This window comes from Mytilus galloprovincialis, chromosome 4, assembly GCF_965363235.1.
Source record: "Mytilus galloprovincialis chromosome 4, xbMytGall1.hap1.1, whole genome shotgun sequence".
Classification (NCBI taxonomy): Eukaryota; Metazoa; Mollusca; class Bivalvia; order Mytilida; family Mytilidae; genus Mytilus; species Mytilus galloprovincialis.
In genome coordinates, this window is record NC_134841.1 from 63,281,570 (window position 1) to 63,302,777 (window position 21,208).

Below are 21,208 nucleotides of genomic sequence, written 5' to 3' on the forward strand. Positions count from 1 at the left end.
CTTTTTTAAAATGGCTGGATCTGCCCTGTTAGACATGCAAAATAAAACGGCGACAGTATATTCCAATAATTTGTAGTTCACATATGCCCACTAAATTCATAAATTATTATCCCACGAATAATAATGAACCCACAATATTTCCATAGAATATCTACTACAATATTCTGGTCTTCTATCAGTAAATGAATTTCGTCTTGCTTATTAACGCATTAATTCTGTCTTATCTTAATGAAAATGTAATATGTCATAAATCTCTACCCATAGAACTATGTACAAATCTTGTCAACATCTTGTTAGCTTTCGTTGTAGGTATATTTGTTTATTTCTTAATTAATAACCACTAATCATGATTAGAGCTGTTGTTAAGATTTGTTTCTTATTTATTACAGATACAGTCAGAATTTTGTTCGATTGGATCGTAGACCAATTTTTCATCGCCATGGTATTATTCATTTCCAAGAGAATGGTGATTATACGCTAACAACATATCTACAGAAACCTATAGGTGAGTACAAATTACCATTTGGATTGATTGTGTTGATATGAAAACAAGATAGGTTTGATATTTGAAAATCAAGAAAACTGTAATTATATACGAGTTAAAAATTCTTGGTGCCCATGGATTTGAGGTTGTTCAAATTGGAAAAAAAAAATATGTAATGATTTATCAGGACGTGGAATCGTACAAAAGTCTAATCAAGTGATGTGAAAAAGGGCAACCCTATTGCATGTCAGATTTAAGGATTCACCTTTTTTTTCCGTTGACAAATGTGTACCTTGCTAGAAGGTCATATTAACAGGTCAATTCATCGAAAAACAGATGAAAACATGTTTACTGACTTTCTATCTGTAGATTGTTATGAATGACTTCTTAAAATAAGTAACTATATATAAACACTGTACGGTCCCAGTTTCTACATTCTTCAGTCTTTTTTCCGTTCATCCCCTCTATCAAAAGAATGCTGCCAATCAGGAGTGTAGTGACTTTTAAAACAATCCACACAGTTAGAGTTGTATAGTCATTAAAATACATCAAAAGGATGAGTTAATTATGCTAATTATAAACAATAGATGCCTTCAGCAGCAGGTAGAAAGGAATGGTATCGTAAACGAATCACAGATCATTGCTATTATTTAATTATATTATTTTATTACCAAAGTGTTATTACATTGACCGAGAATTTCGGCATTCTTCCGTGTTTTCTTGTCCTTGAATGATCATCTAATAGGATTAAATAATTGATTGATTGGTTTGTCTTTAAAGTAGCTCTGTCAGGAAGTATTTAAATCACAATGTTAACCAATAACATATATTTATATGATCTAAACATGCAAAAGATGACTATGTTAATATGAACCCAATTCTGATAGTGGAATTAAGATTGCTGTAGAAATTTACCTTGAAACATCAAAAAGCCTTACTGCTGTACATTTTGTTATATTTAAACACATTTTCCCCTACTGTTATGTTGGCACCAGATAAATGAACTTTAGTCAAGGTGGAATTGTATTTTTTCTGCAGAATCTTCATTATGAATCATTAGCAATAAGTAAACACATGTGGCCATATATATTTGTAAACAACTGATCAAAACAGGTACTTAAAATATAACCCTTATCATCAACAGCCCTTAAAAAGGGATTGATTTCTAGCAGGTTACAAACAGATGGATACATCTGGTTAATATTGCAGTGCTAACTACATGGTAAAAATATTATAGATCTATACCAGCAATGACGGCTCTCAAAGTTTTCAGGGTTTCAGCAAAGCACTTGATCCCTTGTTCCAAGTTCTCCTTTTTTTACAGAACAACAATTGTTTCACATATAATCCTGTCACCTACCAGTTGACTTACAGATTACCAAAGTAATTTTAATTGAAAATCACCAAAATTGCAGATGAGGGACTGTTTTAACCATAAGTCAGTTTGTCAATATCACTTTGTTGTTTCTGTACTTGCACTTTCATTTTTGTCAGATCCTTTTTAAATTGGATGATGGTTTCCACTCAACAACAAAAATAGAGAGAAGCAGAAATATCTGAAATTCAATGGGGACAATATTTGGGGAGGGGAATCTATATATATATATTCAGATCATCTTCAAATTTGTATGAAGGTTTTCACTCATCAAAACTTTGAAGAAACTCCAAAAAAAAAAATTGAAATTGGAAAGAGAAAAAAATATTGAGGGAGGGACTTGTAATGATGTCACACAGAAAAACAGGATGGGGTTTCATTTATCTTCAGATACTCTTTGAAAATCTTAGATGAGTTCAAAAATCAGCATGGTATTAAATGGGGGACTTGTATCATATCAAATAGTAATTGAGTTGTGGATATCAGATATTGGGGACTTGTATCATATCAAATAGTAATTGAGTTGTGGATATCAGATATTGGGGACTTGTATCATATCAAATAGTAATTGAGTTGTGGATATCAGATATTGGGGACTTGTATCATATCAAATAGTAATTGAGTTGTGGATATCAGATATTTGGGACTTGTATCATATCAAATAGTAATTGAGTTGTGGATATCAGATAGTGGGGACTTGTATCATATCAAATAGTAATTGAGTTGTGGATATCAGATAGTGGGGACTTGTATCATATCAAATAGTAATTGAGTTGTGGATATCAGATATTTGGGACTTGTATCATATCAAATAGTAATTGAGTTGTGGATATCAGATATTTGGGACTTGTATCATATCAAATAGTAATTGAGTTGTGGATATCAGATATGAGAGCTTGCTTGCTAAAAGTTCTTTTCAGTTTTTATGAAGAGCTATTCAATTTTGAGATGTATTTGTCTTTTGGATCTCATCCATTTGTCAAATTGCACATGAAAAGATAACAATTAGAGCCCCTCCTAATTTCCTAACACTTAAGTATTGCATAAACAGATGCAGAATAATTGTAATAAAGATTTTGTTGGCTTTCATTTATTTATATAGAACCTTCTGATGTAAACAAATGTAAAGTGGAATTGTTGTACAAATGTTAATTCTTTGTATTATAATTATTGTTGTAATATTACAGCGGAAGATATACATCTCATACAAGCTTTTGTCGACAGTATGAACCAAAACAATAGTGGCTTAATCCAGAGCCAGACAGACTGGCCAGAACAGCAAGCAGGTATGTATTAATTTAATTTCAAACATATATCATGCTTATATTTGTGTGTGTGTTTGTTTCTTGTTTTCTTCAGAATCTTAAGATTTTCATGTAAAAAGCTGAGTTTAAAAATTTAAATCTTTTACCAAAAAATAAAACTGTAATTTTCGAAATGTTTGCGAGGTTAATGTAAATAATGGGACTAGGTGAGTATAGCATTAGTAAGAAGTCCTGTTCTGAATAAGATACATATACATATATCTGTACGCAGATTTGCCTGAAAATCACAATAACTATTCTTGTATTTTAGTCCACTTATTAAAAACTGCAATAATAAAGGGACACAATAAATTTTAATTTTTGAATTTTCAATAATTTGCTACACATTAAAGATCAACTTACAAATTGGACAATAGTCAGCACTAAATGCATTTTAATTTAAGTAGAACAAGTCATGCATGAAATTCTGTAATTCTGATGTTTCATTTAAGTTAGCGGTAACTCCTTTTACTTGGTAGCTTAGAGATCAGTAAAGTTCTGTATAAATAGTGACAAAGACTAGTTAGAAGAAAATTATGTACTAGAATACTGTAAATTCAGAAATAATTATGATGATTTTGTAATTTAAAAAAATGGGACAGTATAATGTTAGCCATAATTAAACCTCACATTCATAATTTTCTGCAATCACATTTATTAGGTCTTGCATCTTTACCATCTCAGTAATGAGTGATCCTCAAATGCATGCATTAATTTCTGCATTTAAAGTATGTACCGGGTAGCTAATGTACTCATAGACTTGTTCCTGTCTTGTATCAGGCTCATATAATTTTTTTGTCATTAAAGTTTCTGAAGGCATTTTGATTGTCTTAACAAGCTGTTATAACTGGTTAATAAATAACATTTTATCTTTCACAAAGGGGATGTAATGATTACAAAGATTATTGATGATTTGAAAATGAAATGAATTTCTATAATTGGAATGCAATACCCATGAGATGTCATTTAATATAAATTCTATCTTTTGTACTTTTGTTTTAAAAAGAATTAACAACTTGTTTTGAAAAATGAGTTTATTGAACTGTTATTTATGAAAAGTTGTTACAGTCAAATTTGTAAATTTTAATTGTTTGTTTTAAAATTTAGGGAAAGCAATTATCATGGTTGCACTTTATAACCTTAGGACAAAGTTTTGAGTGAAATATTATTTATGCAGTCCATACATTTTGCTTTTCTACCCTTTTACAGTACTGAAAGTGTTAAGGGCATATGATACAGTTACAGGGGAGGTAATGACGTTGCTAACGTAAAATGTTATTTTCGCGACGTCAAACTGTGACATATCGGGAAAAGATGCATTTTTCGACTGATTTTTATCATTCAAAGTGATTTAATTTGAAAACGAGTGCATGGACCCCTATTTTTTAAATCGACATTTTGTTTCATTTTGCAGGGAGATTATGTGGACCAAATTTTATAAAACTGTAAATAGTGCAATTTTTATATGACCGCAAAAATTGAAAATTTTTTGGTCGTATATTGGTATCACGTTGGCGTCGTCGTCGTCGTCGTCCGAATACTTTTAGTTTTCGCACTCTAACTTTAGTAAAAGTGAATATAAATCTTTGAAATTTTAACACATGTTTATGACCACAAAAGGAAGGTTGGGATTGGCTTTGGGAGTTTTTGTCCCAACATTTTAGGAATTAGGGGCCAAAAAGGGCCCAAATAAGCATTTTCTTGGTTTTCACACTATAACTTTAGTTTAAGTTAATAGAAATCTATGAAAGTTTGACACAAGGTTTATGACCACAAAAGGAAGGTTGGGATTGATTTTGTGAGTTTTGGTTCCAACAGTTTAGGAATTAGGGGCCAAAAAGGGCCCAAATAAGCATTATTCTTGGTTTTCGCACAATAACTTAAATATAAGTAAATAGAAATCAATGAAATTTTGACACAAGGTTTATGACCACAAAAGGAAGGTTGGGATTCATTTTGGGAGTTGATGTCCGAATGGTTTAGGAATTAGGGGCCAAAAAGGGGCCCAAATAAGCATTTTTCTTTGTTTTCGCACCATAACTTTAGTATAAGTAAACAGAAATCTATGAAATTTAAACACAAGGTTTATGACCATAAAAGGAAGGTTGGGATTGATTTTGGGAGTTTTGGTCTCAACAGTTTAGGAATAAGGGGCCCAAAGGGTTCAAAATTAAACTTTGTTTAATTTCATCAAAAATTGAATAATTGGGGTTCTTTGATATGCCGAATCTTACTGTGTATGTAGATTCTTAATTTTTGGTCCCGTTTTCAAATTGGTCTACATTAAGGTCCAAAGGGTCCAAAATTAAACTTAGTTTGATTTTAACAAAAATTGAATCTTTGTGGTTCTTTGATATGCTGAATCTAAAAATGTACTTAGATTTTTTATTATTGGCCCAGTTTTTAAGTTGGTCCAAATCGGGGTCCAAAATTAAACTTTGTTTGATTTAATCAAAAATTGAATAATTGGAGTTCTTTGATATGCCGAATCTAACTGTATGTAGATTCTTAATTTTTGGTCCCGTTTTCAAATTTTTCTACATTAGTTTTTTTCTCAATTCATGACCATTTGATAAATATGAATTATTTCTGAATAAAAAATGCAGAAATTACAAATTATTTATTATCTTTTAAAATTAAAATTAAAAAGTTATGACTTTCTTTCGAAAGGTAAAATAAAGCCACAAATCAGAATTTTAAGCAAATATACAAAATTTCGATATCATTTTACTCAAAAAGTAGCACATGAAGGTATATTTTTTATTACATATTTGATTTAATCAGGCAAAAAATAGCCTGTAAGGAAATTTTCATCGAACTGTAAATACGCGATAAAAACTGTATCGTGTGCCCTTAAGTCCAATAAAGGGTTGTCTTGAACATAAGGTTAGAGTTGAACTCTTGAATTCACTTCGTCTATTCTTATAATTTGCCATCTCATCCGTTTTCTCATTCTTTTGTAACCAGTCATTGCTCTTACTCCTAAATGGTGAGAAAGTATTAAGTTTAACTGTCCGAGGATTGAACTCACAACCACATATACCTTGGGGGGTAAGCAGGTTACCACAAGATCACTCTGATAGTTAGGGAACATACTTTTGTAGCAGCATGTATCATACTCATACATGTTGCTGTTTATTTTTATTTTTTTGACAGGTCAAATATATATAAAAAAAAAAAGAGAAAATAGATATTGAATGTCACTTTTTTTGTAATTGTTGGTGGTCATCTAAGACGTAACTATGCAGGACAAGGATTGAAATAAACAAAAGGCCAAAGATATCGCAACATATTCTTTGAATCACTCTTTAATTTGGTTTTTTTGTCCTTTACTGCTTTAATTAAAGTTCATCTCATCTTTACAGTTTCTTCACTGATTATTATATGTCGTGGGACTACTCATAAATCTTATCCTATAATTTGTGTTATTAGGATAAAAACTATGTCTATTGTATAAAGTTCTTTGAAATTCCATTAATTTGAGAATAGAGTAAATATCACAAGTCATAAAAATATAGTATATATACCAATACACATAATTAACAGCGCCTGGTGATGTTTCGTAGCCTGACTGGTTTCGGTCCAAAACGGACCTTCATCAGAGGCAGTACGAAACATCACCAGGCGCTGTTAATTATGTGTATTGGTATATATACTATATTTTTATGCTTTTACATTTTTCTCACTGATACACATAGTTAATATGGCTTCTACTAACGAAAGCTCCATTTGGAGTTAATGTGTTTAGAGACCACTTATGTCAGTACAGTTTTCCTATATTGCCTAAATATCACAAGTCAGTTTTATATTTTTATTTCAAATGTAAACCCTTGGGAACCAGTATTTTTTGGTCTTGGTATTTTTTTAAAAGTACAAATGTACCATTGTATTTACTTAGCAAGTTGCAATGAAAAATGACCTCCTTTTTTTAACTCTACATTTTGTGAACAATTTTAAAATAGAAATTTCAAGTATCCATGGGGAGAGTACAACATTTCAATTTTGCTCTAGTCTAGCCCAGTAAGTACTTGGAAGTCAAAAACTGTATCGCTTCATGTGGAATCTTAATTATTCGTTGGATACTAATTTTTGTGGGTTTTGTTGGTACAGGTGACACATGAATTTAAATAATCAACAAAATACTCATTTTTATCAGGTTGTATGTAGACTTTGGCAAAACCATGTAATCATACAGGTCATATATTCTCTAAAAGGCAAATTTTCGGCAATCCATCAAAATTGGTACCTACTAAAATAAATGAATTCACAGTAGTCTCTTTTATATAGTATTTACAATGCATGAATACAAAGAAATCAAATTGTATGCAAAAAGAAAATCAATTTGTTGATTTTATATAGGAAATATTTTTTTTATAAAGAAGATTCTTTATTTCCATAAAATGGGCTCACAAAGAGCATAATATAATATCATTGTAATATTATTCTTTTACAAATATAATAAACAATACAGTATACATAGTTACAAACACAAATAAGAAACAACAGTCTCCACATATTAGTATATATATAAAACCTTATATAATTATTCTATTATATGTAATCTGATACTGTGGATTCATTAATATTTGTTGGATACCAATTTTCGTGGATTTCATGGGTACAGGAGAACCACGAATTCAAATGTTCAACGAATTACAAATTTTCTAAAGGAATGAGTGTAGACTTTGCCAAAACCACGAAATGAAATATCCACGAATATGCAAGTTTTCCTCAAACCCCGAAAATTGGTACCCACGAAAATAAATGAATCCACAGTAGTAGATTGAATAATGAATTTCCAATGAATATTGCTGTGATACCATGTAAAATAATGCCAATAGAATATTGCTAAATGGATATCAGAAATCTTTATAAAATAATGCCAATAGAATATTGCTAAATGGATATCAGAAATCTTTATCATTACAAATCATTATGGGTTTAAAAAAAACTTTCACGACCAAATTCATGTTTACTATGTCCCAAATATGCTTCAGAATCCATAAAAACCCTATTGACATTCAATTCTATATCAAAATACCCTCAAAAGCAACATGCAAGATTATTTTTTTATACTTGAGTATGGTTTTGGCTATACTCAAACATTTAAGAATATTCTTAACTTTGAGTAAAAAAATATCTGCCAATTTTTTTATGGCGGTGTATTTTGCTGAGAATAAAAAAAATGAGAAAATTCTCAGGCTGAGTAAAAAAACTTAACTCAAATAGTTCTGTATCATCTAAGAAATGTTGCCACCATCATTCTAAACATCCGTTCAAGTTCTAAAACTGATCTTTTCTGCCAAGTTTAGTTAAGATTGCTGAGATTGTTTCTATGAGGAACTATTGGATGACATTATACTAAATGTATGTGACGAGTAGCCCAAACATTGACCATTTGAATCATATTTGCTTTACAATTACTAAATACTTGTAACAGTGGCGGATCCAAGGGGAGGGTTCCAGGGGTTGGAATCCCCCCTTTTTTTTGGAGGATCAATGCATTTGAATGGGGACATATAGTTGGAACCCCCCCTTTGTCCTGGGTTGGGAAAACCCCCTTTTTAAAATAGCTGGATCTGCCCCTGTGTAATCTCTGTGTTTTAGCAATACTGTAACATTGAGGTTGATCAATTTTTATCTAAAGAACAGTCTATTTTTTCTGTGACCTGGGACTGTAAATAAATCAACTAAACACCAGTAATCTCTGTGCTTCTTGTCCATTTGTTTTTGATGCGTTTTGTTATTTGATTTTGCCATGTGATTATGGACTTTCCGAATTGATTTTTCTCTAAGTTCAGTATTTTTGTGATTTTACTTTTTAGCAATGCTTACATTAAAATTGATTGACAATTTTTCTGGAGAAAAGCTTATTTTTTCTGTGACCTGGGACTCAATATTAATCAAAGTAAATATTTTGTTAAACTGAAAGACTATAATGCGACAAGTCAAGAGGGAAAAGAACTACTTCATTTTTGTACTACATTCACAGTCTTTATTTTTTAATGCTTTCTGAATCAGTTCATTTGGCTAGATAACCTTGCTTATTCAATTAAGTATTTTATATTCAAACAAAAGTGTTCTGTTCCAATCTATTAAAACTGTTAAACACATTTTATTCTGATAACTGTGTTTACTTCAAACTTGTCTTTGGAATGGAAAATGCATTATGGTACATGGAAACACTTTGCTACTAAAATATGGTTTGTCAAAGAGTAGATAGAATGAGCTTAAATTACAAGAAAATTAATTGTTTTTCCCTATTTTCTTTCAGATACTGGCAACAATTTGGAAGAAAATGCAGATTCTGCGTTCAGTGATATCCTGCAAAAATCAAAAGACATTCATGTTGCCATAGAAACATTAGGGGATTTAGATAAACCTGAAAACATAATTGCAGATCAGGATGGAACTTCAGGTGACCTTGACAGTGAGAGAAGGACATCTATTGAGGGAATGGAATATAGCACAAACAATAATATAGAAGCCAATGCTGGTTATGGTGAGTAAATATATTTGGAAATTTGTGGTCTAAAATTACTAACCAAGCTATCCTTATATGGTTCAAATGTATATATTAACTGGTAAATTATACATTTGTTCGGTATATCATCAGTGAAGAGAAGATAGATTGAATGATTGTTGTTCTTTAACATCACTTTGAACGCTATTGGCTATATTTTGGCGGCAAGTTATAATAGGTGGAGGAAGCAGGAGTGCCTGGAGAGAACTACGATCCTAGGCTGGAAAACCTAGAAATCTTAGTTCAATAAGATCATAGTCGAGTTAATGCACCATCTATGTGCTAGGTTTGAACTCACAACCTTTGATTGCAGTTGGATACTGTATATGAGGTGTGGGATAGTAGCTCAATGAAAAAATAAAAAAAAGACTTTGATACTGTATATGATTATAGTCGCCGTCAGCTGAAATTCGTAGCGGTTATCGGTAAAATTATAGAAACTATCAATCGCGTTCACTCGAGATATAGTTTTTCACATTCCGTTCATAAATCGCAAAAAGAAAAACCACTACTGACCTACCTTTTAAGTGATCGCACTGTAATAATCCTGACCTTCACTTTTCATAGACGATTTTTAATGGTGGAATCAGAGCCATTGTTTTTACCGAAGTGTTTCCGTGGAGTTCAATTTCATAAAATTTGCATAAAGCGCGGGAAACCTTATCACATCAATGAAAGGAACATTTCAGGAAACTGCGTACAGTGACGAATGTCATATGTAAACAAATGATCCTCATAGAAACGAAGATGGCGGAATAACAATGGAAAATGTGAAGGTCAGGATTATTACAGTGTGATCACTTAAAAGGTAGGTCAGTAGTGGTTTTTCTTTTTGCGATTTATGAATGGAATGTGAAAAACTATATCTCGAGTGAACGCGATTGATAGTTTAGATTATTTTTACCGATAACCGCTACGAATTTCAGCTGACGGCGACTATAAGTCATGTAGGGTATTTCATAACTCAGAATGTATTCCAAGCAGAAGTTGCTAAAGTTAACTGTCATTTTCATTTTACTCTAATTTGACTTTGATTCTGATTTTGTTTAGTGCATTGTGTGGAAACTAATAATTTTTTTGCAGTCTACCTAAATCTCTAGAAATATTAAAATTTACTCTCCTTATCATTTGAAGTGATGCACATCATTTGATAAAAGTTTTGACATTTCATAATTTGAAGTTCTAGATATAATAATCTTGCAAAAACATCAATGCTGATAAAACCGCAAAATAAATATAAAAGAACTACTAATGCAGATAAAACTGCATATTAAATGTATAATAAATAGGAATGCAGCAATTGTAAAATGCTGGAACATCATTATGTTGACTTGGATATTGTTTGTTTATCGTGGACGTTGACATCAACCTCTTGATTGATTCACAAATCAGATTGTAAAACAGATGGAGACGAAAACTTACGGAATAAATGAGTTATTGAGTAATTCATTAATGGCGAATAGTTTGGTTGTAATCAATTTGTTATATTTTTCAGAAGAAAAGGTTAGATAAGCATCTTTAATATAGCTTTTAAAAGTTCTTAATCCTTAACAATGTTAATGCACTTAACAGTGCAATATGCCATGTACTTTTTCTGATCTTGTTCTTTCCCGCTTCAATGCAAGAGTACACAATGGGTTTTTTGCCAGAAAATTTTAACCACAAATGTTGTATATATCACAGGGGGATGTAGTTCAACAGATTTTAACCAGAAAGCACAGATAAAGTTGTCAATACTAGTAATTGGTTGTTTATTAGAATGTTTTTTTATACATGTACATACAAGGGAATAAAAAGTACCCATAATTAAAGATCTCACTGATTTAGCTTTGAAGACATTCTGATTTATATCTTTCTATATATTTGGGCATATTACCGGTACTTCTTATCGAAAAAGACCTTGTTATTGCCTTTATTTACCAAGACAATCTATATTTTATATTTACTGTACATAGGCCTTCAGTTGTCTGGTTTGAATCATTCTACATTTCTCATTTCTAAATAAAGGGGAAATAAGTTGGTAGCAGCTATATCATGTGTTCAAAGATCATTTTCATATATTGTATTTCACATCTATGGAAAAAATAATGTTTATATATAAATATCCTGTCCATAGTATGTCAAAAAGTTTGTCTATATAATATCTACTACATGCATGTCTAAAATGTGGGAACATAGCCAGATGAACTTTTTTACTTAGAATTCATGAATTTTAGGGAGAAAACTGTCAGATGGAAATGGAACAATAATAGATTTACTTTACGCATTACATCTCCTATTTTATTATTTGTTTTATTTTGATATTGTTTTTTTTTTTTTCGAAAGCAAAGCCAATTTGAACAGTCATAGGTTTTACCAATAGAATACCCCAGTCCTAAAAAGAATAAGTATAAATCACTTTGAGGGATTTAAAACCTTGTAATTAGGGTCTATGAAATATGATTATATTTGTAGAGTCCTGATTTAAGACGACCCCAATTTATGTAAATTGCTACAAATCTAACAACAAAGCAAATGGATTATATCTGGTCTAATTCCTGTCTGATCAGATTAGACTTCTATTGAACTGGCTGACTTTGTTATTCTCTTGCAATTTCTTTTCTGTTTGAAATATTTATGAACAAAAGAATCATCATTTATGTAGACTTGTTATCTTTTATCATGTTTATCATCAAAAGTTTCAGGTTTTGGCAATTAAACTTTACAAAAAGACATGATTTGATGATTGAGAATTTTCTGCATGGTAGACAGTGATATATGCGTTTTTATGATGTTAATATTTTGTTTCCTTAAAATTTATGGAGGGAGAATGCAGCTTTATGTGGAATCAATTTGAATTACCTGTATATCAGGGTGTTACCCGACCTTAAATTCATCAGAGCCCCATTGTATCTTTTAAATACAAATTCCATACACCTCTTATCTTATCAAGTTAGCTGTATGGTGTACTTAAACTTGCAATGAACTTCAAACTTGAGAATTTTCATTTTTATACCAAAATGTCATTAATTGTTATTGGATACTCTACATTTATCAAGTTTTTTCTTTTAAAAAGAGGTCAAATTGATGAAAGACCCCATCCTAAATCATTGAAATCTATCATATTGATATTATCTTGGTGTAAATTAGATACACTCAATCTGGCTAACGCCCTCAGGAATGTATCTGTAAAACATTTTATTGGTTTATATGTATAATATCACACGCAGGAACATCTTTTGAAAGAGACGATTTTTATTTAGTAAGATGTGATAGTATTGACTTGGGACGATAATGTGTAAGGTCTTCAAAGATGAATGAAACATATTTCAAAAATACTGTCAATAACACAGGATGGGCAAAAAATCTCTGGAATGAATGGGCAAAAGTAAAGAATGCCAAACAAGCAAGTTCAGAATGTGTGCATATTCCTAAGTTGGAGGAAGTTACTGTGTTAACAACTGAAAAACAATTTCGAGATTTTTTGAAACTGTTTGTTTTTGAGGTGAGGTCTAAGACTGGACAATTGTATTCATATGTTACTCTAAAAGGCCTTGTATTAGGGGTCCAAAGATACTTGAGGACCTCTGGATGGCCCTCACTATCACTTTTGAATAGAGTTCTTGATGATAACAAGGAGTTATGTGATTCACTGTGGTCAATTGGTCATCAGCAACGGCCAGCTGGTCCAGAAACGAAGAAAACAATAGATCTTATTTCAACGGAGCATGAAATTGCATTCTGGGATAAAGAGATTTTCAATATGACTACCAGCAAGGGATTGAGTTATTGTGTATTCTTCTACAATAGCAAGTACTTTATGGTTCATTCACCAGAAGAACATAGGGATCTGAAACAAAGCCAGTTTGTTTTCTGCAGGGACAGTTCTGGACGATATGTTCAGTTCTCAAGGTCTTTAACTGGAATTAAACATGCTAAAGGTTGGAGAAGAAAACTTGTACAGTATAAATATATCAAATATTATGAAAACATTGGAAATTCAAGATGTTTTTATAAAGTCTTGGAAAAATATTTATCTTCAATTTCTAAAAATAATCCTCATGTTAAGGATGTTTTTTATTTTCATCCTGGATACAAAAATTTATTTAAAGATACACCTTTAGGAACAGAGAGTTTAAGATCATACATTAAAAGAATAATGGAAGAAGGGAACATTAAAGGTTCTTTCTGTAATAACAGTATTCAAAAGATCAGAATAGAAAATTTGATTCAGATCAATGAGGACACATGCAAGATTAACGGTCAGGTAACAGAAGTTTTAAGAAAGGAACCAGTTGCAACTGGAATGGAAGAAAGCAGCTCTTCTGGTAGTGTAAAGGATGAAAATATGGATATTCCAAAATTGGAAAAAATTAATGATACAAATGAAACAAAAGGTGAGACTTTGTCCTTGACAGATGCTTTCAGATTTCTTAATGATCCGAAGCTGATTGCCCAAGAACGTTTGTCAAACCAGATTTCTGATAACAGTTTTTCTGAAGATAAAGATACCAGCAGTTGTGAACCTACAGATAAGGAAGTATTGCAAGATATGTATTGTTCAGAACAGGGAACTAGTAAAGGGAACAGTTGTATAACAAACCAGACAAAAACTCAGAATAAGGAAATGTCTTCCCATCATCTTGATCAAGGAAGTCATGGCTTGAATTGCGAAACATTTAAAAATATTGAAAATGTTGGTAACCATTCTATTATGTGTAAAGGGGACCAGATAAGATGTTGTCACAATGAAAGAAAGAGGGATTGTGTTAAAACAGAAGACTTGCAGAGGCAATGTAAATACGAAAAGTTTGGTAATGTATATGAACCTGCTCTCAAAGAAAATGGAAACTCCAATACAGGATCTTCTAAGCCTGATACTGATTGTTCTAATGATTCCAATATTAACGAAACATCCAGTTCATCTTCAGATGAAGGGAACTTTGTTTTGAATCTAGGAGACTTCTTACCTAAGGAATATGTTATAAGACCCAAGGATATAAATATAAACACAAGATTTATAGACCTTGATCATGGAGAAGTGACAATTCAGATAAAATACACTAGGAAGAAATAGAACATTCATTTTGTTTGGGATATTTTTAACATCACATAGTTTTCTTGAATAGTTATGATATTGTATATATCAAAAAGCTGTAGTGAAATCTGTTCAACTTTTAAAAACATACCTTCATCTGATATTTCTGAGAACATGTGCTTTTAAAAAAAATGAATGCAGATTGGAAGAAATATTTAAATGCATTTACACTACATTTGAGATACCAAGAATTTAAACAGTAAAACTATGATTACATGTTCTGTTTTGTTATAAGATCACACAGGGTTGATTAAAAGTGTCATTTTAATAGCAAGTTAGTAGCAAGATGCATTGTACATGTAGTTATAAAAAATATCCTTTGTTTTGTAAACTAAGAACTGCAATTTTAACAGGATATTTTTCTTCTATTCAAATAAGTTTTATTTCCTGTAACTTTAACACTTTAATGTCCTATAAATTGAAGATTTTTTTTCACAGAGAACTTTAGACTTTGAACCTTATAGTCTGTATTGACCTTGATTGATCGTATCATTGAGACACAGAATGAGAAACACATACAATACATGATATATTGCCAACTTCAGTGTTTATTAAAGATGAAAGTTATATATCTGATTTGATAGTAGTTTGTATTGGCCTGAATGATTTAGACATATCATTGATGGATGTTAGATCTGTTACACCTGTTGTATTGTTTGTCATTATGAGTTTACTCATAGGTGGTCTCTACCCTCTAGAAAGTTTTATACAATGACTGATATAAACTAACTAAAAAAAATATCTTTTGGATGTTGTTTTTTGAGGGTTTTTTTTTGGGCATGAAGAAGAAATCAAAGAAGCACCTTCTTTGATTTTTTGTTCATGCAAAAAATTTAAATTAAAAAAATATTAAAGTGTTGTTTGTTCTCAAGAAAAAAAAGGGGAGATGTTTGACATACATTATATTGGACTTTATTAGTATATAAATTAAAATAATTTCAAATATTATATATAATTGAAAATTAAGCAAACAATTGAAGCTGTCACCGCAGTCTTAAGCAATTAGACTAAAGCAGTAAACTCATAATAGATGAAGCATGAATTCAAAACACAAGGAATTAAGTAACCCCACAAGGAGCATAAACTTAAACCAAAAGAGCAATAACTCAAAAAAACAAGGAATAGTAACCCCACAAGGAGCATAAACTTAAACCAAAAGAGCAATAACTCACAAAACAAGGAATAGTAACCCCACAAGGGGCATAAACTTAAACCAAAAGAGCAATAACTCACAAAACAAGGAATAGTAACCCCACAAGGAGCATAAACTTAAACTAAAAGAGCAATAACTCACAAAACAAGGAATAGTAACCCCACAAGGAGCATAAACTTAAACCAAAAGAGCAATAACTCACAAAACAAGGAATAGTAACTCCACAAGGGGCATAAACTTCAACCAAAAGAGCAATAACTCACAAAACAAGGAATAGTAACCCCACAAGGGGCATAAACTTAAACCAAAAGAGCAATAACTCACAAAACAAGGAATAGTAACCCCACAAGGGGCATAAACTTAAACTAAAAGAGCAATAACTCACAAAACAAGAAATAGTAACACCACAAGGGGCATAAACTTAAACCAAAAGAGCAATAACTCACAAAACAAGGAATAGTAACCCCACAAGGGGCATAAACTTAAACTAAAAGAGCAATAACTCACAAAACAAGGAATAGTAACCCCACAAGGGGCATAAACTTAAACCAAAAGAGCAATAAATCAGACCACAAAGAGCATAAACTCATATGCAACAGAAACATTAATTCATATCACAAGAAGCATGAACTCACAACTCAAGTAGTATTAACTCACAATATGAAGGACATAAATTAGCAACACAAGGAGCATGAACTTCAAACACAAAGAGAATCAACTCACAAAGCAAGAAGCATTAACTCACAACATGTAGCTACTCTTCAAGAACTTGTGTACATAGTTGAAAGCCTAGTGAAGACCACTACTATTGTTAAAGGCATTATGAGTACTTTCCACATTTGTTGAAAGGATAATTCGGACTTTGCGTTAGCAGTTTTATTGAGGCCATGTGAGGACGATTGTTAATTATTAAAGGTAGTACAATGACTGACTTGCTTACAACTAACTGTTTGTTGTTTTAGTACTAAAATGTTAAGTTTTCTCTGGAAATAAATTTGAGATGTGGATATTAGTGGAAACTCTCAGAATGAAAAGAAATTGTTGTTTTGAGTACCAGATTCTTCAGTGCAAGTAAATATTACTTATAATAAACTTATTGGAAGTTTGAATGGTAAAGAAATAGATTGTTTATATTAGAATACAAATAGAATACAAAGTAGCAAAGTTACATGGTACAAAAAGCTTACAGTTTACGCATTGTCATTTAATTGAACTAAGACAGTATATAAAATAGGAATAACGGAGTAGAAATGTCCACCATCATTTGATTAACGAGATTAGATAACGGCTATAGCAAATCTTTATATTGGAAAATTTTCATTTGATATTTATCGTCATGTATTTCAGTCCTTTGTTATCATTAGTAGTTGAATAAAACGGGAGCCATCAATCTTGTGGATTGGCGTAGGTGGTTGCGTTACACTAACGGTAGAAGGAATACCGTAATGGGGATATTTCATGTTATGGTATAAACTGTGACACTTAATATTCCATTATTTCCTTTTAAAAATAATGGTCTGAACATTAGTATCAATTACATTTAGTGCAAGTTTTGTTTGTTAAAGGTTATGTAACACTTCTGTAGAATTTGTATGTAGAATAAAATTGGTTTCTACCACACACCAGTTATAACAAGATTATTCTGGTTTTATTTCATGGCAATTACCATTAGAATTGATTGACTGTGTGGTTTTTTTTTAAAAGAATGTTTTAGTAAAATCTGTTGCAGTGTATACAAGTGGTCATTTCAAAACAATTTGGTTGCGGCTCACCTGGGCCTATCTGTGAAATTCTTTGCAGAATGCAGGACATAAGGATGCTTACCCAGCAACATTGTTAGCTCTTTGTTTAAAGCTGTATATTTCAGAAGGTAGAAAACCTGGATTTTTCATATCTTGCATGCATATTGCCTATGTGTTCTCAATTTTCTTTTTTTTATATATATATATATCTTTTTCTCATAAACCAAAGTACAATGGTACAGAGACATATACAAATAAATTAACATAGTATAAATTTTAAATACAAATGTAAAGTAGAGACATAGATTAATTACCCAGGAGATTCTGGACATTGAGTAATAATTTTTATAAATTTGCACAGATTATTTAGTTCAGAGGGGTTGCTACTATTCATTAGACCTTGAAATTTTAAAATATTTTTTGGCATATGAGTTTTAAAGCCAATCATCAATTTAAATGTTCAATAAATGAGGTTTTCATTGAAATTCATAGACTTATTGTTCTACAACACATTTCTGTTGCATTTTACGAAGCAACTGTTATTATTCTATCACACATGTCTATTGCATTGCAACAACAAATCAGAGCTTTATATATCTGACACTAAACTTCATAACTTGTGACACATTTTCAGATATATGTCATAATGTATACTTGTATAATCTTTACATTGTCTAATGTATAAGAAATTTTCATCCTAATTTTCTCAGCAACTATAATCAGAGCTCCTTGATACTTGGTACCAAACTTCATATTGTAAGAGATATTATGTCACACATTTTCAGATCTGTCACTACGTGTTTGCTGCATACATATATGTTCTTCAGATTAATGCAAGTATAAAAACTTTTTCATTGCATTTTTCTTCAAACCTGTGGTTTTCAATATTTGGTACCAAGCTTTTGTTTGGTAATTTATACAGTGAAGTTGTACTTATCGTGTGTCTTGTAGTTACTTCTTTCACTCTAAAGCAAAGAGCCAGTTGTATTTATTAATGAGTTTTAACTTTGTTTGAAATAAGGTAAAGTTCAACTCAAGGTCACTTGCAAGGTTAATTTTTATCTTTCCAAAGTTGTCCTCACTTTATCAGTTTAACTCTGCTGATAACTTCCAAGAGAGAGCTTTCATAAAACATATATCTGTATATCTGTAGTATAAAAGAAAATTGAATCAAAAAATGATGTGACATAAAGCAAATCTGTAGTATTCAAACTTGACATTTTTGCTTTAAAGGAGATTTTGAGCAATAAATTTCAAGAGACTTTCCTATAAACCATGATGATTGGTACCCTGGAAAATTTCTTGCATTAATATTGTACCATACAATCACTTTGAAGTTCAAAATCTTACATATCTTTTATGGTAACAAACCTTAATACAAAAAAGCAGTGGTAGATCCAGAACTTTTCCTAAGGGGGGGCCTGCTGACTGACCTAAGGGGGGACTGCACCAGTCATGCTTCAATGATTCCCTATATAATCAACCAAATTTTTCCCACAAAAGGGGGGGCCTGGGCCCCCCAGGGCCTCCCCCCTGGATCCGCCTATGAAAAGACAAGTTCAACATTTGTTACAGTTTGAGCCTGTTGGTTTAATTAAGAGATATCTCCCATCAAAATGATGTCTGTAAGCAAAATGGCAAATGTCAGGATTGGAAGTGAGGTTGTGATATCAATCTAGTGGGAGTATAGCTTTCGCACAATTTTTCAATGAAATGTCCTATATGTTACAACTGTGTCAAAGTTATCAACTACTCCTGAACGCTTTAGTTTTTGAATCGGAAGTGACACTGTCCATATGAATAGATCCTCTGTGTCTTGACACTACTACGTGTTAATTTGACCAAGTCTTCAATTCCTTCCAGATATTAGCAAAACTAATAAAGTTATAAATTATCAGAAGGCAATTTATTAATATGTCATGATGTTCAACTTATTAGTTTATTGTATATATCTATATATGTATACAGGAAATGGAAAATTGATTAATCTTATCTCTTCATGTTTTGTTTTACTTATGTTGGAAATTCGATATTGTTTTTTTCCAATTTTCAATCATGACTTAATTTATCCATCTTTTAGATTATGATTTATAATACTGGTATTAAAAGTATATAGGTAAAAAAATTGTTTGATTAAGAAAATCTTTGGCTATCAAAGATGTAGACATAAGGTTAGCTCAAATTTCATCTCAAACAAGTTCATTTTGTATAAATCCTGATTTTGTTCTTTTTTGCTTGTTTGTTAAATTATTCTAGACAACCTTTAACTTCATTATAACTTACTGTAAAAAGAATTCAAGACTTCTAAATGTGTAGTTCATCAAGTTGAGCAGAAAATAAAATTTGCATGCAATCTACAGGCCAGGAATTTCAGAAGGGGGGGTTATTTGGCCTCAAAAACTCGACTTTCACAGTCACAATTCCAACAGAATGTTGACTTTAACAGTCATTATTTGTTTCCAAGAGGGGGGGGGGGGGTTGGACGAACCCCCCCCCCCCCCTGCTTGGCTACGGGTATGATCTACCAAAGGGTTGACTTTAGTATAGAAATATGGTTTCCTGGCTTTTCCCCCCCTCATCAGTATAAACAACATGCCAATTGATAACAACTGTTACGCTGTCCAGTATATATTGTATGCAACCACCTCCTCAAAAATTAGTGTAATAACAATTAAATGTACCGTTACTACATGTATGGCTAGCAGATAGTATCACAGGCACTTTTCATGTCACATGAATTAATTACTTAAAAGGGTCATGTTAAAAGTACCCCAGTACTCCCATTCCTGATTAGCAACAAATGTAGTACTTATGTAAAAGTAATGTATATATATTGAGTTTGCAAACCCAATTAATTAGAAGCCAAAAAATGCCCTGTATTCACTATGAAGGAGATTCAATCATGTCATAAAAACTCTTAATGTCACATGAAATTGATTTCTGTTGATCAGCTGATCATGGTTACAGATGCTTATCTCCAATACCACAAAACATTTTGCTGGGGAGAAAGGTTGCACAATTTGATCAGAAAGGTGATTTGTATTGATTAACACAGGTAAAATCCTGGTTTACCATTGGTTGTCTAATTATAACAGATCTGTGTATGTATGTTTCGGCTACTAGTGAAAGGTCTTATCATTAAATAGTTAGAGTGAAAGTGATTCATTCATATGTGCATTTCGGCATAGATTGGTGCATACAAAATTCTGGAAACTTTTAATTGAAATGGACTCCTCATATAAAATGGCCATTTATATGTAAATGGTATTGTGTTCCATTAAAACTGGCCTCCGCTATTGGGTGGTATAGCTGTGAAAGGTATTGGTACGTAATTCTAAGGAAAGTATTTTCTTGGTTTTTTACAGAAGGAAGCCTTGCTGATCTTCATGGATTTAACCAACAGATTTTTCGTTTGAGAGATTACCATAGAAACAAGTTTATACAACAGGTAAGATTTCTTAATAATATTTTCAAATTGTAGTCTTCAAGAACCTTTAGATCTAGAAGATGTACATGTATTGTCATTACCTGTAGTTCCTGAGATGAAAGC

General features: G+C 31.6%; 1 protein-coding gene across 15 annotated transcripts in view; it reads left to right on the forward strand.

Annotated features, from left to right (window-relative positions):
• Positions 1–21,208, forward strand: part of LOC143072675 (rho guanine nucleotide exchange factor 28-like) — a 143,460-nt gene that overhangs the window by 23,367 nt on the left and 98,885 nt on the right. For 14 of the 15 annotated variants that reach the window (XM_076247735.1, XM_076247731.1, XM_076247737.1 and 11 more), the window contains 4 exons: positions 390–505; positions 3,047–3,145; positions 9,438–9,665; positions 21,024–21,106. In XM_076247735.1, coding sequence (XP_076103850.1) covers positions 390–505; positions 3,047–3,145; positions 9,438–9,665; positions 21,024–21,106 — 526 coding nt within the window. The remainder of the gene's footprint in view (positions 1–389; positions 506–3,046; positions 3,146–9,437; positions 9,666–21,023; positions 21,107–21,208) is intronic. The other variant, XM_076247746.1, reaches the window with a different exon arrangement.